The 15,106-nt window shown below is 40.7% G+C and overlaps 1 protein-coding gene across 2 annotated transcripts; it reads right to left on the reverse strand.

Annotated features, from left to right (window-relative positions):
- Positions 1-3,981: 3,981 nt before the first annotated feature.
- On the reverse strand, positions 3,982-13,696 carry LOC102314638 (F-box only protein 15). Of its 2 annotated transcripts, none has more exons than XM_014333232.2 (10): positions 13,160-13,696; positions 13,016-13,078; positions 10,735-10,839; positions 10,099-10,320; positions 9,722-9,898; positions 7,214-7,337; positions 6,069-6,151; positions 5,744-5,889; positions 5,146-5,264; positions 3,982-4,512 (listed from the first exon to the last, which is right to left on the reverse strand). In XM_014333232.2, the coding sequence occupies exons 1-10, from the start codon at positions 13,360-13,362 to the stop codon at positions 4,240-4,242; spliced, it is 1,515 nt and encodes a 504-aa protein (XP_014188718.1). In that variant the 5' UTR covers positions 13,363-13,696; the 3' UTR covers positions 3,982-4,239. The 2 variants fall into 2 exon arrangements, with proteins under 2 accessions (XP_014188718.1, XP_042076119.1); XM_042220185.1 differs by having other exon boundaries at positions 13,016-13,081.
- Positions 13,697-15,106: the final 1,410 nt, after the last annotated feature.

Raw genomic sequence — 15,106 nt, forward strand, 5'->3', positions numbered from 1 at the left:
CAAGTCTCTGGTTTGTGTTTCAAACTGCAGACTTCAATTCTTTTAGTCATTCAGCAGGGCTGCGTTTGCATTTTTGATTAAATCTGTTCTTACAGGACTCTGCAGTGCTGTGAAAAACTGAGTCCACAGTCAATGATTCAGTAGCTGTAGCAGTAACTACCTGCAGAAACTGTTTCCCTTTGTGACTCGTCTCACATCACTGTGAAGGAATTTTGGACCTCTCTTGTTCACAGCATTGCTCGAGGGTCCTGCAGCATTTCAGTCATTCTGTTGGAGATCAGCTGCTTTGCTTGGGGTTGTTCACCTGCTGCATGACCCAGTTTGAGTCAAGCTTCAACTGTTGAGCAGATGACTCACATTTTTGGTATTCAGTGCTGTGCAAAAGTCTTGAGCCACCCCTCATCTCTTGATAATTTGTGTCCGAGGAGCCAGACTTTCTACTGATTCCTTAAAGTGGTTTCGAGCAGTAGTTCTTCAGCTTTTTGAAGGTCTTTCAAAGCTTCTTTTTTCAGACATTAGCTGCCTTTCCAGTCCTTACACTGGACCATTTTAGAAGAATTATTTATTTTTGTTTGTTTAAGCCGCTTCACTCTGACCTGAGGTTCGCTGAATTATATATGAACTGGACTGAAAATCAGTGGCAGTAGGTCTGATGGAGTCATGAAAACATATTTGAAATTTTTGACTCACATTATTGTCAGTATGTATGGAGGAGGCCAGGAGGGAGGTCCAGCAGTGAGTGTCTGCAGCCATGTGTTAAACATGGCGGAGGCTCTGCCATGACTTCTGGTACATCTTTCGCCACCTTACAATGAAGCGATTGCAGCCATTCCCCAACTCTGTGTGAATCGTACTCATAGCCATCGATCAGAGGTCTTTGATCAATGGACTTGTGCTACGTCCATATGGACAGAATCAACCTTTTGGGATTTTCTTGTAAACTTTAACTAATGTGAAAATTAAATTACAAACTATTTCTTTCAAACACTCTGAAGGAAATGACACGTGATGAGCTGAAGACGTTCTAGTAGTTCTGAAGCAGGACGACACCGATTAAGATTTCTCAAAAAGAGCCGAGATGATTTTAAAGCTGATTTTAAATCTAAAGTTTTTATTCGAGCCTATAAAAGCTGAAGGTTTTTCACATTTCTGCTTGTCAAGAAGGAATCACGCAGCCCTTAGAAGACAACACCAAACGTTTTAAGCTTATTAATAAACACACACACACACAATGATTTAGTGCAGATGTTACGTTGCCCTAAAAGGGTCCAGGCGATGAAGGGGAAGTAACAAAAAGTGTCCGGGTCAGAAAAAGGAGACAGAGGCAAACTGGTTAAAGAGTTTTATTAAAGTTTCTATCAAATACTAACTAAAAGAGACGGTCAAGCCGCTATCACCATTTAAAGAAACAAAACAAAACTCAGGCGTTGGTCAATAAACTGAAGAGTAAGTCAAAAAAAAAAAAAAGAGTTTAGTCATCAAACACTGGCAGGACTAAACAATCACCAAACGCAGGTCACTAGCAGTAAACAGCAAAAACACAGCTCACCAGCTGCAACCACTAACATGGCACTCTGGCCCAGAGCTCACCTTTCCCTGGGCTTAAATACCTTTAATTACTGATGTGAGTCAGCTGTGTAAAAGAGAAAGGTGGCACCTCAGGCAGAAGAGATTGTAGGACACGCCCACACAGGCACCTTCAGGAGGAGGCCCTGCTAGGGCTGTAACACAGACACAAAATAATCCTACAGATACTTTTGAGTCACTCAAAGGTCACTTTAAAAATCTACTCAGTCCCAGAAAACACACAGAGTTCACTTGTCCTGATTCAAGTATTTACAAAAGGTTGAAAAAGTAGAGGTTGTAAACATAAATGAACAAACACTGAATGTTTTTAATGACTTCATGTTGCATTAAAACAACAGCTGAACGTTAAGACTGACCATGTGTGTGCTCTGCTCTGTGTTAGGTCTGAAAACTCTGCAGACTTCAGTGATGGGACAGAAATCAGGTCTAACAAACTGCAGCACTCTTCATGGCTGTTTCCCTTCACTACTACTCACAGCGCTTCAGTTGTTCCACATTTTGCCTTTTTCACCTCAATATTTTCCAGACAATACTCCAAAATCACAACACGGAAAAAAGTCTGCGTGAGCGTCCTTTTTATTAAAAATAAAACATAAAAAATACGGTTTAAATACAACAAAATGTAGAAAAACTGAAGCTCTGTAAACACTTTCTGGATGAGTTGTATCTATATCTCATCATCTTGAACAAACACATCACCTGTGAGAGAAAACAGCCATGAAGAGTGCTGCAGTTTGCTGGACCTGCACAGAGTCTGTGTGGATGTGACAAATCATTCTTCTAAACTTTCCCCTGCATAAAGAGCTACTCTCTAAATTACACGTGATAGCTCAGAAACATTTTTACTTTTTAGCCTCTTCCAGCTTTGTTTCTCTCTGAAAAACAAGCTGCAGACTGCAGCACGAGCATCGAGTGATGCAGGGAGATTTTTGTTTATTTGGCGGGTAAACCTTGTCTCTGAAACTGTATTTTGAGCAGCCAGTGAAACAGAGCTTGGCTTTAGTACATTATTTTCTCTCGTGTACACAAACGGGCTCTGGAGCAGCGTTTGTTTATAAGTGAAGTCTCACAGCTCCTCCATCTCTCTCTGTCCACAAAGAGTTTTTACAACTTCTGCTTCGATGTTTTAAGTTCACGTCTGCCAACAAAAACGAAGCGGTCTCCATTTAACACCATCGAGTGTTGCTCACCAAAAAATAATTTAATGATGCATATGAGTCACTTCCTGTCCTGTATTCATTGTTTAAGCCCAGCTTGTTGTTTAACATCAGGCTAGTTATCATTAACCAAAACTAGATGCAAAAAAATATTTTAATTAAATAAAAACTTGAGTTTTGCGAAAATAAAAGCATTTACATTAAAAATGAGAAAATAGAAAACTAAGTTTCACACTCTGAACTTGTTAAATTGACACAGCCAGTTTTCTATTCTTACACATCTACATGGATTGTGTGACAGTTTAAAAACCCAGCTGAGCTGTGGTTTAAGAACAGCGCCACCCTTTGTCCAGTAACAGCATGTGCGAGTTGTGTGACTAAAGTTCAATTCAGACGTCTGCAGGAAATTTATCCAAACATGTAACTGGAAACCCCTTTTATTTTGTTGAATTTCTTTTAAAGTCAATTTTTGCTTTTAAGTTGCTGCAGTTGTGTTGTACGCTCTTATTCCTTCAGTTTTCTTCTCTCATGTAAGATCAGGAACTGAAGAGCGAATCAAACTAAAAATATTAATAATTCGTCAGCCGTCTGTTAACTCTGCTGCACAGATGGGCTGCTGAGGCGTACAGACGCCATGCTTCATCAAATTATTTGAACTGCAGACCTCAGTCTGAGGGTTTGTCTGCACGCTCCATTCTGCCTCCTAAGATCATTAAACTGAGGAAGCAGGAAGATGTGATAGGAGCACCTGCTGAAGCTAAAGCATAGAAAGCCTCATGCCTGACCGTGAAACCAGAAAGAGCCTTTTGTAGTTCTTTAAATGCAGCTGACACCAACCCTTTGACCTCTGAAGGAGGAAATAAAGATCAGATTGACGGCACTTCCCCAAAGATGAGGGAAGCCTTCAATGAGAATCAGTCAATGATGAAGACGTGGAGGTCAGAGAGCATGTCACATCTGAAGCTCCAGCTTTTTGTATGGATCTTTAGCGAGTTCTTCACACATTTACACTCATACATCCATCTGACTGGCTTTACTGACTAAACCTTTGAGTTAATTGCTCTTAAAGAAGTCTGAAGCAAAAGGAAGATGAGCTGGACTGATTCAGACATGACCTCTGGATTATCTGGCTGAACTCGACCTGTCCTCAGTCCAGAGTTTTCCCCCCATGCTTTTCTCCCACTGACTGGGATCCATAATTCCCAGTTTCAGTCATTTAGGATAAAATAAAGGGACAAACAACAGAAGGTTTTAATGTAAATTATATTTAATCTGCAAAGTGCTTCTCAAAAACACAATTCCAATGAAATAAATGTGCAGTTTATTCTACACATGAGATCCTGTCACATGACTGTGCGTCAAACCATAGGCCAGAACAAAAGCACTCACACAGTCTCAATGAATAAAATTAACACCAGAATCTCTTCTCTGAAATTAAAATAAAAAACTTTTATCTTTTAATTCAAAACAGACAAACATGTGAAACTGGACCAGTTCAGCTTTTGTACTTGGTGCTGAAGTGAGCGTTGACTTTGAGGATGGAGACGTAGAGCGTGAGGCCGACGAGGAAGAACTGCTGCTGCTCTTTCAGCCGGACCAGTTTCATCTTCACCTGCCCCTCAGAGCTGCGGTACACCATCAGGAAGTTGGTGCCGCTGTAGCCCAACGACTGCGACTTCTTCACCACGGAGATGGTAACCGGGGTGCTGACGCACCAGAAGGGTTTCTGGAACTCGTCCAGCAGGGTCAACGTCATGACGCAGCAGTTCTGAAGACAGAGTCAGAGCGAGACGTCACGGCGCGCCAAGTTATTCACACCAACATCACACCACCTATCACACAACGACGTTAACACACGCAACACCACACTTTAACTGCAGCTTAAACTCAGACATCACATGTGTAAAACACGTCTGCACGAGTTCAAACATTTGGTTTCTTTGTCTGTACTGTGCAGAAGTCTTGAGCAAACCCTCATTTCTTTGTAATTTGGCGTTATAAGGTTTTTCCGTTGTTAGGGCAATTCACACCGACCTGTGAATCATTCAAGCTCACAGGATGAAGCTGTATTGTGTCTACATTCAACTCAGCAAGGAAACCATTTTAGCCAAACACACAACACAAACTGACATAAAACTGTATTTTTGCACCAAGGTGATTCCCAGAGAGCTGTTAGCCAAAAAATGTCTTTCAGCATGATTTGCAGTGAGTCTCTAAAAATAAAATAAAATAAAGAGCAAACTGGACAAATGGAAGATAAAGCCTTAAAAAATAAATAAATAAATAAATAAATAAATTACACACTGGCATTTCAAAATCCTATGTCACCTTGTTGAGAGGTAGCTTGAGACCTCTGCACAGCACTATAAATCTCTGAATCATGTGTGTCAGACGGCTGTACCTCTACCGAGCCTTCCAGCTTCTCCCACTTCCAGGGCACATGGATGCTTCCAGACAGTGATCGGTGCTGGGACACATTAGTCCTGCTGATGACCTTCATTTCAGCAAGTCCCTGTTGAACTGACCACAGGCCAGAGAGGGTTGGTGATTTAAAAATTTTCACTTACTCCTCAGTTTGTTGATTGTAGAGTTTCCATAATGTGAATCCACCAAGTGTGACCATCCTCGCTCCATGTGACAGGATGGAAGTTACCGATGTCGTTACATACGGTGGAAAAACAGCTGTAAAAAACCAAAAAAAACAAACAAAAAAAACCCAAAAAAAACAAAAACAAAAAACCAACCCTCGACAGACAACATGGCGCCCACCCCTAGTCTTTACCTGACATTATAAGAACAAGTCAATGTATAACTCAACGCAGCACAAATGTAAGGAAACAGAAATGAGAGTAAATCCTAAGATCAGAGTCTAAAGTGCAGTTTCTTGGCTCGTTTTAAATTTAAAAAACAAACAAACAAACAAACAAAAAGTTACATCTGCTCTTTTGTGAAAGACTCCCTGCTTAACAGGGAATGTAATCTCATTACTCCGTGATTACTTGTGCTGCAGGAGAGCTGGCAAAAGTGTCCCGACATGATCTGGGTCCTGGTATTGTGCAGGACGAAGTGCAGAGTGTAGCCGTGGAGACCAAATTTAGGGTCACGGTCGTCCACGGGGGGCGGGTCCAAAGGTTCGGAATATGGGCTGCAGGAAGGGACAAATGAGCATTAACACAAAACTGAATATTAAACAAAGTTTCTCTTAAACTGATGACAGACGTACAAATCCGGCCCATTTATTGTTAATATTATTTGGCATCACAGGAAAGCCAGGCTACTGATGCTGGCCTCTGTTTTAAAGCAGGATCAATTCCTTAAACTTACCAGATGGGAGATCCCAGCAGAATCTTCTCCACCAGCTTGTGGAAGTGCAGGTTGATCATGATGAAGGCTATGTTGCCCCGACCCTACACACAGAATCTTCTTTTACTTTTATAATTCATTTTATTCTAATAAAAACATACAAGTTAACGTTACAGAATTAGAGGCTTCACTGCAGAAGAACTACTTAAAGACGTTCTGTTATTTAAGGAACGCTAACAGGAAAAACTGCATTTAAAAACGCACAGAAATTCACTCAGGAATTAAAACTAGGGGTGGGACTCTTTATAATTAAGTAATTAATCTTGAACAATCACATTTCATCACATAAGAAAAACTGCATTTCAATGCAAAACAGAAAAAATAAATAAATAACATCCCTAGCCAAAATTAAGCAGACTTATTTTAAATACTTTAAGTACATTTTCAAAATGGTATTGTCTTTAAATAATAAAAATTTCAACATAAAGTGCAGTTTTTCTTCTTAATAAAAAAAAAAAAAAGAGAAAAAAAAAGAAAAAGAAAAAACAGAGAAACAAAAGGGTATTTGACCAGCTTCACCTTTGAACTCCGAGTAACCTTGTACAAAATAAAGTTGGCTATTAGGTTAAAACGGTGTGATCATCGACCATTTCAGTGGAAAAAAACCAAAAACAAACAACCAACAAAACCCCATTGGACTCACAATACCTCCATTCTCATTTACGGTCCTTCTCTTTCAGCCAATTACTGTCAACTTAGACAAACTAGCGTGTTCACATTCTCAGAGCTCAGTGCAGTTCTCCTTTTTGTTACTATGTGACTGTTAGGGTCGCTGACCTCTAGAGGCTCTCCCCATGTGAGAGCCTTTTCTCCTGTGTTTCAGGTCTGCCTCATAAGCCGCAGCTGAGATGTGTTGCAGCTCATCAGCCACTGAATAAAGACTGACGTCTCGAAAGGACCTAACTGGAAAACGCCTTTCTTCAAATTAATTGCAATTAACACGTTAAATTCCCACCTTGATTTTAAAGTAATTTAATAATCAGCAGATAAACATGAGATGTTAAACAGATTATAAAATGTGCATCTAAACTTACAACACCTGCATTTAAAACTCCAGAGCCACAGAAACGTTTTTGTTCCTTTAAAGAGTTTTGTTAAATATTTACCCTCCAGAAGCCGATGACGACTCCCGGCGACAGACACGCAAGCCTGATCTGTCCGTCTTTGCCAGTGAGCTCATACGGATGGGTCCTCATATCCAGGTTTAAAATCAGAGAGCGCCAGGCCAGCCTGGAGGAGGAGGAGAGCACACCTGACCTGAGCATCAAATTTAATTACTGACAGAATTCAAAAGGATGAATGAATTTGATAAATGACATAAAAGTATTAAAGGCCCAGAGTGAGGGCTTCATACTACCAGATATTTTCACACACACAAAAAATAAATAAACAAATAAAATGAAGTCAGTTAAATAAAAGTAAAAACATTTAACATTAACAGAGCATTCTTTCCATGAAGGTGTTGAGTATCAGTTTTCACTTTTTGTGATCAGTTGACGACGTCAGCTCACTGTTGCAGTTTTAGAGGTCAATGATGGTGCGTCGTTACTCTGGAACATGGTCGATCTGCTCCTTAATATGGGTGGATACTCCATCTAACCATCACCAGAGGTCCACAACGCTGTTTGTCTGAACCTCATTAAATTCATGTCTAGAACTTCCTGCTAGCAACTACAGAACATCTCCCGACTCTGCTCGTCCTCTCAGGCACGAAACCCTCAATCACACCTTCATCACCTCCAGCCTGGAGTGCTCTGCCTATCAAAGCCCTCCACATGCTGCACTTAGCTCAGGACTTTGCTTTGAGGTCTTACATGCCTTCGCTGACGAGAACAGCGGACTCCCGGCACATCGTTTTCAAACCCCCCGCGGTCTTTCACTACTCAGGTTAAACATGATATACAAGTCACAAAAATGTTATTGTATGGCTTTTTTTTCAGTGTTTTATTTGTTCCTGAGTAAATTGGTCTGGTGAGAATAAAGTTATAGTTTTCACATAGCTGAATCAAACAGAACACTGATTAAACAGAAGTGTGAGATGGTAGAGAATTTACTCCGGTGTCCTGTTATATTTGAGGGGGCAAGAAGCAGACGGCTGACTTTAAAACTCTACCGAGACAATCTGCAAAATTCATTAAAAGTTTAATAAACGATCATATTGTCTTTTTTTTTTTTTTTTTTTATCATTAGCTTACACCTAAAGCTGTAAGCTAATGATAGTTATAACAGCAGATGCATGCTGGTGCAATGAGCTGTACGTTTTAAGTCCAATGGATGCATGATCTGATTAGTTGACTATCACAATAATCGTTTGTGGCAGCCCTACCATTCTTCATTTCGTTGTTCTCGTGACAATGACAATAAAGTTTCTGATTCTGATTCTATTAAACTCCCAAATTTTCTTTAACCCTTTAAAGCCGGTCGGAGCAGGCACGCTCCGTTTTGCGTAACTATTTTTAAATCCCGGTAGAACCGGAACCACGTAAGCTAGCGCAATAATTTTTTTTGCATATGAAATCAGATGAGTTGTACTTACATCTTATGCCATCAGCTTGTGCTAGGCCACGGTTTCCTTCCACATAAAGCTTTGCAAAAATTGCATAAAAAGCGCTTGCAGGAACAAAAATATAATATTCCAGAAACGGGCTTTGCTGATCCGATTAGTTTTTCAGAACACTTCCTCCATTGAAATAGACGTCAGTGCGAACTATCGCATGTCCGCCATTACCTCCCCAAAACCGGAAGTGATGTCATTTTCGCGGAAAATGTAGTTTTTTTACTTGAAGCCCTAAAAACCCTTACTGGTGTTTTTAAAAGTCATGTTTGACTTTATGCTTTTCTGAATAGTTCCTGGGATGCTTAGAACTCGAATTGCACTGCTTTAAATAGTTTAGTTTTATGCACATGCTGTTTTCTCTGCAAATTTGCATTATAGGATTGTTTTTCGTTTTTTCTGCAGTATATAAAATTGGTGTATCTCAAAAATAAAACTATGAAGGCACTCAAAATAAATTTTTCTATTGTAAACTATTTTTTGCAACTTTTTTGTATTTAAAATTTTGAGGGATAAACCTCTTAAATTTAGAGTAGAAAATGTGTTTAAAAAAAAAAATAAAACAACAATTTTCACATTTTTTGTAGTTTATTGCACTTTTTTTTGCAATTTATGTAGTTACTATGGACTTAATGAATACATATTACTAAAATTTGGGCTATAATGGTTGTATTGATGTATAGCAACTTGAAATGCTCCCAGAAATGGCTCCACAGCATGTAAAAATATAATATAAGCTCTGGCGGACTTGGTTCTATGGTAGGTCTTAAAGGGTTAAAATCCTTCTCCTCACCTATAAATCCCTCCATGCTCTTGCCTCCCAGGATTTATCTGATCTTCTCTTACATCCCATCTCAGATTCTACCTTCCACAGATAAAAACTTACTATTCAACCCTCAGACTGCAGTCTTTCAGAGACAGCCTTCAGTGCTCTTGAATGCTGCCTGCTCACTGACACCTTTGACTTTTTGTATAAAGCGGCCTTGGGTTCCAGTTTTGTCTTATTATTATTCTTAAATATAGCGAATAACACAGAGATACAGCTCTGTGGCCGTCTTACTTCTCCTTCCTGACTCCGTAGAGCTGGATGCTGTTGATGTCTTGGTATGATGGAAGGCGGCCTCCGCTCCAGTGGACAATCATGGAGGACTCGAAGTAGTGCCCTCGGGTCTGCTCCAGCACGACCACCTGACCCCAGTGAGTGTGCAGCATCAGCTCCCAGCTCACATTCAGGTTCCTGCAAAAATCCAGTGAATAAATCTTTATTACACATACAGGAAACACGGGCCGCCCCGGAGTTCAACCAGGAACCGTTTTAGTGACTTAAACAACCATTTATCCAGTTATGGGTCACAAACTCATGAAATCGACTAATCGAGCCTGAAATAAAGAAACAGAAACACTTTTGGAATAACCTGAAGAGGTAGCGGCTTGTACCTGAGCACCCGCTCAGTCTGCTGGGGCAGGCCGGTGAATGGGCCGATGTCTCTCAGCTCTCCTCTCCACTTGTTCATCTCTCGCCCAGTTATCATCCTGAAGTACATCCACTTCCAGCAGCTCGTCGATCGATCCTCCGCTGGCTCCATCTTCACCGCCACGTTGCCCGCCGCTTTTGGCTTCCACCCAAACTCTGACATGTAGATCCTGTACCACAACACGCTGGAGAGAAAAATGTTTCTTTTGCATGTTTCTGCTGTTTGTGCAGGAGCTTCTAATCTCACCACCTGGTGGGTAGATGAATCCTTCCACCTGCTGGCTGCAAGGGTGTATTACTCCAAGTGTTTCTAGGCTGTGTTCATGTTGCAGCTCGGCAGGTTTTGATGTTGTGAATTTAAAACGTCCTCCCAATTTTTTAGGACAGAAAACAATCACAGGTCTGTTTGTTGCATTTACATTTTTAAAAAGTATTAAACACTTTCAGCTGCTTCATAGAGCCCTGCATATTTAACACAGTCCACATTTAATGAAAACTAAACTGAGATGCAGGCACTGCTGGAAATCCGGGCGCGTAAAATTCAGGATATACCGCTGAACCCATCTGATGCAAGGCTGTGCAGGTGTGCTTCATCTTACTCGTCATTGGTGAGCTGGTAGAAGAGCTTGCTGACGTGGCTGATGCAGAACAGCGAGGACACGTCCAGGTATGACAGAATCTTGTGCAGAATCTCAGACGGCATCCTGGAGAAAAGATGAGCAGAAAACACGGTGAGGCCACAGAAATTTAGGATTTTTGTGCCGGTCGCAAAAATTTACCTGTACCTTTTAAAGGAGCCCTACTGTGCATGATTTTGCATGATTCACAGTCCAAATATCCTCAGTTATGTTATCCTGGCCTTTGTGCGGCCTGGGAGTGGGCAGATTGATCCAAATATCTACAGTATTGATTCCATTATTGCCATTAGAGTCAATGTTAACTTCAGTGATAGGAATAACGGCATTAACAGTAGCGGCATTACTAACAGCGTTACTTTTTTCAGAAACTAGTAATTTAACTAATTACTATTTCTATTGTTATAATGAAGTTACTGTTACTAACAAGAAAATGTGATGCAGACGCGTTACTATTTTTCAACACACAGACTATTGAAGCTGTCTTCAGCTAACTAGGAGCTGAAGACAGATTCCTGGCAGCACACAAGTGCTGCTGATTGGCTGAGGAGGAATAAAGTAGTCATGGCAAACCAATCACATGACCAGTTTAAGATGACATAGCAACAAGATGCTATGTCAACCCAAGACAACCCTGAGTGTCTTTTTGTGTTAAAAGTGGGGACTTTAAACAACATTCCAGTTTTTAAATTGTGTTGAAAAAACAAAACAGAGTTATGATTAAAATAAAATATTTGTGATGTTTTTCCTGGATATTATGGTTATGTCTACTGAAGAAAAGGGAAAAACTGTTTTCTAAAAAAAGCGCTTGCAAGAAATCTTGCAACCAAAAAAAAAGGAAAAGACAAAGAAAGCGAGAGAGAGTGTTTTGAGATGTGAGAGATTTGTGACACTTAGCATCTTCGGAGTGTGTAGTTAGTGGGTTGTGAAGACAATCATTTTGTTTTGTGTGTCAGAACAATGAGGTGACTCTTGAATGTCACTGTTGCTGCCAAAAAGCCACCAAGACAGATTACAGTGTAAACCAGGGGTCGGCAACCCTAGGCACACGTGCCACAGCTGGCATGCGAAGGGTTAACTGATGACACGACCATAGCTGGACTGGCCATCAGGCATACCGGGCATTTGCCCGATGACGATTTTTCGTTTTTATGGGCCGATGATTTTTTTTTTTTTTGTAACAGTATAAACACTGAAAGGTGGTGGATTGGCCAGATGCTGGTCGATGTGTAAGAATAACTCAGTTGTTTGGTGGTGGCTATGGCAGAGCTTCCACAGAGGCAGGTGGATGAGGGAAAGGGAAGGCAGGAGGAGGAGAGACCCGAGGCGCCCGCCGGTCCCAGTGTCAGGTGAACTGAATTTCAGGTAAGAAGTTATGACTGCAGACTATCTGGGTCAGATATAAAACAAGTTTAGGTGGAGTTTATTTTTGTTGTGCTGACTTTTTACAATCAGTTACAATAACTCGTACTGCATACTAGCTAGCATGATGGAGTTTCTATACAGCTGGGTGGGTGCTATGATGTTACGGTCAGTGGTTGAAGTGAGCGAACTTTATTTTATTCATAAGGTTAGTTAGTAGAGTTTCCAACTGTCCCGTAAAAAATGGAATTGTCTCATATTCAGAGAAAATATTATGCGTTTCATATTGAGTAAAGGAATACAGTTTGTCCCGGACTTCAGCTAGAATGAAAAAAGACAAAGCTGGAGTTATTCTGTGTCTTTATGCTGCTTCGTCTTCTCTCATTCTCTCCCCTCCCTCTCCTGTTTCTACTTCAATCATGAAACTGATCAATGACCAGCTGATCGGCTTTTCTGACGCAAGTCCTGTCTCTCTTGTTTGTTTATTGCCCACCCCTGGTGTAAACGCTGGCTCAAGGTGGGAAACAGTACGAATGATACACCACCTGCTGTCAAGTGCTTCTCTATCTTATAGTGGAGAGAAATTATTTTTTGGAGTGACTCAAATAATTTCTGTGGCATCTTATTGACTCTTAAAACATGTTTGTGGTTGTTACAGTAAAAATAAATTTTTTCTATTCTGATTTTGTGTGTTAGTCTGACTTTGGACCAAATTGTGTTAATACAGTATGTCAAAATGAAAAACGAACTGTAAATTCAGATATGTGCGTTTGTCCTGAAAAGAACGATACCAAACAAGACAAGATAAATAGTTTCTAAAGGTGAAATGAAAGTAAATATAACTACTTTTTCAAAATAACTTGTCCAACACTGGTTAGCTTACCTTTCCACCAAGTTCACTTTGGGAAATTCTGCTTTTAGGTTGTCTGTCGGTGCTTCTCGACATCTACTTAAAAATGACGAGAAAAATAATCATAATCATTTTTAATCAAGTAATACATTAACTTAAGGGGGGGGGGGTATTTACCGGGGCTCGTTCCCGCCACACTGCCTCTGGTTTGGGGACTCTGAAGTCGGCCACCTACGGCCGCCGGTCTGTCTTCTGCTCGGTCGCCTGGGACCTGGCAGTCCTCTGCCGCGACCCTGCTGCAGTCTCTCCAGAACTGGCTGCTTCCACTTGTTCTGAGTCTGGGGAAAACTGCGGGAAATTTCACTCTCTCTCTCCGCCATGATGGATCCGTTTGAAGCTGTTGGCCGCGTTCACAATGAGGCCGTGGCTTCCGGACAGCTCTCACCGTCACAATAAGAGCCTTACCACTAGAGGGCAGCCACGCGTTGGCTAAGCAGCTCCACAGATTCACGCAGCATTTCTTAAATATTTAGCATTATTCTACCGTTTTTAATCATTTACCATTACCTGTGCACATGTTTTATCCCAACAGAGGTGACTCTAACAGCCATAAGAATAGTTTGTTCTACCCCTAACAATCCTTCACTTCTGTCCCTGTATATCTATGCCACTGGTGTCAAACTCCAGTCTCCAAGGGCCGGTGTCCTGAAACCTTTACATGTGTTCCTGCTGCAACACACCTGAATAAATTTAGTAAATCATTAGCAAGACTTTTGAACTTGACTGCATGCTGAGGTGACAATTCAGCCATTTGATTCATGTTACAGCAGCTCATCAGTGAATGAACATGGTGTAATAAAAGTACTTTGTAAGTACATTGTTGCAAACACTTACATTTATTTAAATTTACTTGAGTAGGATTAGGGAGTGCATGTCACCTCAACATGCAGTCAAGTTCTGTAGTCTTCCTAATGACCTACTAATTTTATTCAGGTGTGTTGCAGCAGGGACAGATGGAAAGGTTTCAGGACGCTGGCACTCGAGGACTGGAGTTTGACACCCTGATATGCTTTTTAATACTCTTTCTCTTATTTCTCTTTACTGCTGTACCACGTGTGAAACAAAATAAATAAATAAATAAATCAAGTACCTCTATTCTCTATTCTCAAGAAAGCCGTACAAGTTCTATTGTGTTATTGCAAATCTTGTCAAATTACTCAGGGATTCATATTTAATTTATTTTAGAAGTGTATAGCAGATAATCAGGAGATCCATTTCAATCTGATCAAACCACTTCACCTGGACGCAATGAATCAACAGCCATCTTGAAACAAATACGGGCACTTATTTGGACAGTTATTTTTGAATGATCCAAATTCAATTCCATTTTTAATGTTGAGCAGTGTTGACTTTCCTTCAAAAACGTGTTTTAAAATGATTCTTCTGGAAGTTCACTCTGATACATCTTTGCTCAGTTCATTGATGGTAACTGATACTGCTCTGCTGTAGGAGGCTGTTTTTGGTGAATGAGCTTTAGTCTGGGATCATGACCTGATTAGCAAGACTTGGTTAAAATTAGTAAAGTCGGTGTGGAGAATATTCTGGGTGTGGTCCCAGTCTGCTGAATTGACCTATTGTGTGTGTGTCTGTGTGTTACACAAGCATGCTACACTGTGTAATTTAAGTAAAAGCCATGAAACCTGAGATCACACATGCACACACACACTCACATAGTGACTGAACAAACTTTCTTATCTACACAACACTGCCCAGAAGCAGCAGCAACAAACCTCTCTTTGTCGGTCACATAAACATGTTTTTGGTCTCCAAGCAGCTTCATAAACACACACAGCCTGTAAAGTGATGATGTCCTCATATGGAAGACTGCGGCTCATGAAGAGCGTCGCTCTCCTCAGCATCACTGACAGCTTTCTGGGACTTACAGAAAAGAAAAACAAGTTGGTCAGAATTACTTGGTGAGTACATGGGCATCACATTTACTAATGTTCACTGTTCTTGTAGTCAAAGGAGCTTGCAAAGAAAAGCGTCTGGACTTCTTTAAGTTACTTGAAGACGTTTCACCTCTCATCCGAGAAGCTTCTTCAGTTCTAAGGTCAAATGGTG

This window comes from Haplochromis burtoni, unplaced genomic scaffold (genome assembly GCF_018398535.1).
Source record: "Haplochromis burtoni strain Fernald_Lab_line unplaced genomic scaffold, NCSU_Asbu1 Contig_44, whole genome shotgun sequence".
Lineage (NCBI taxonomy): Eukaryota > Metazoa > Chordata > Actinopteri > Cichliformes > Cichlidae > Haplochromis > Haplochromis burtoni.

Coding starts and splice junctions, on each gene's coding strand:
- LOC102314638 (XM_042220185.1), bottom strand. CDS start 13,362: ATGGCGGAGAGAGAGAGTGAAATTTCCCGCAGTTTTCCCCAGACTCAG. Junction 13,082..13,159: donor TGTGGCGGGAACGAGCCCCG/GTAAATACCCCC, acceptor GTCATTTTTAAG/TAGATGTCGAGAAGCACCGA. Junction 6,152..7,213: donor TCGTCATCGGCTTCTGGAGG/GTAAATATTTAA, acceptor TTCTGTGTGTAG/GGTCGGGGCAACATAGCCTT.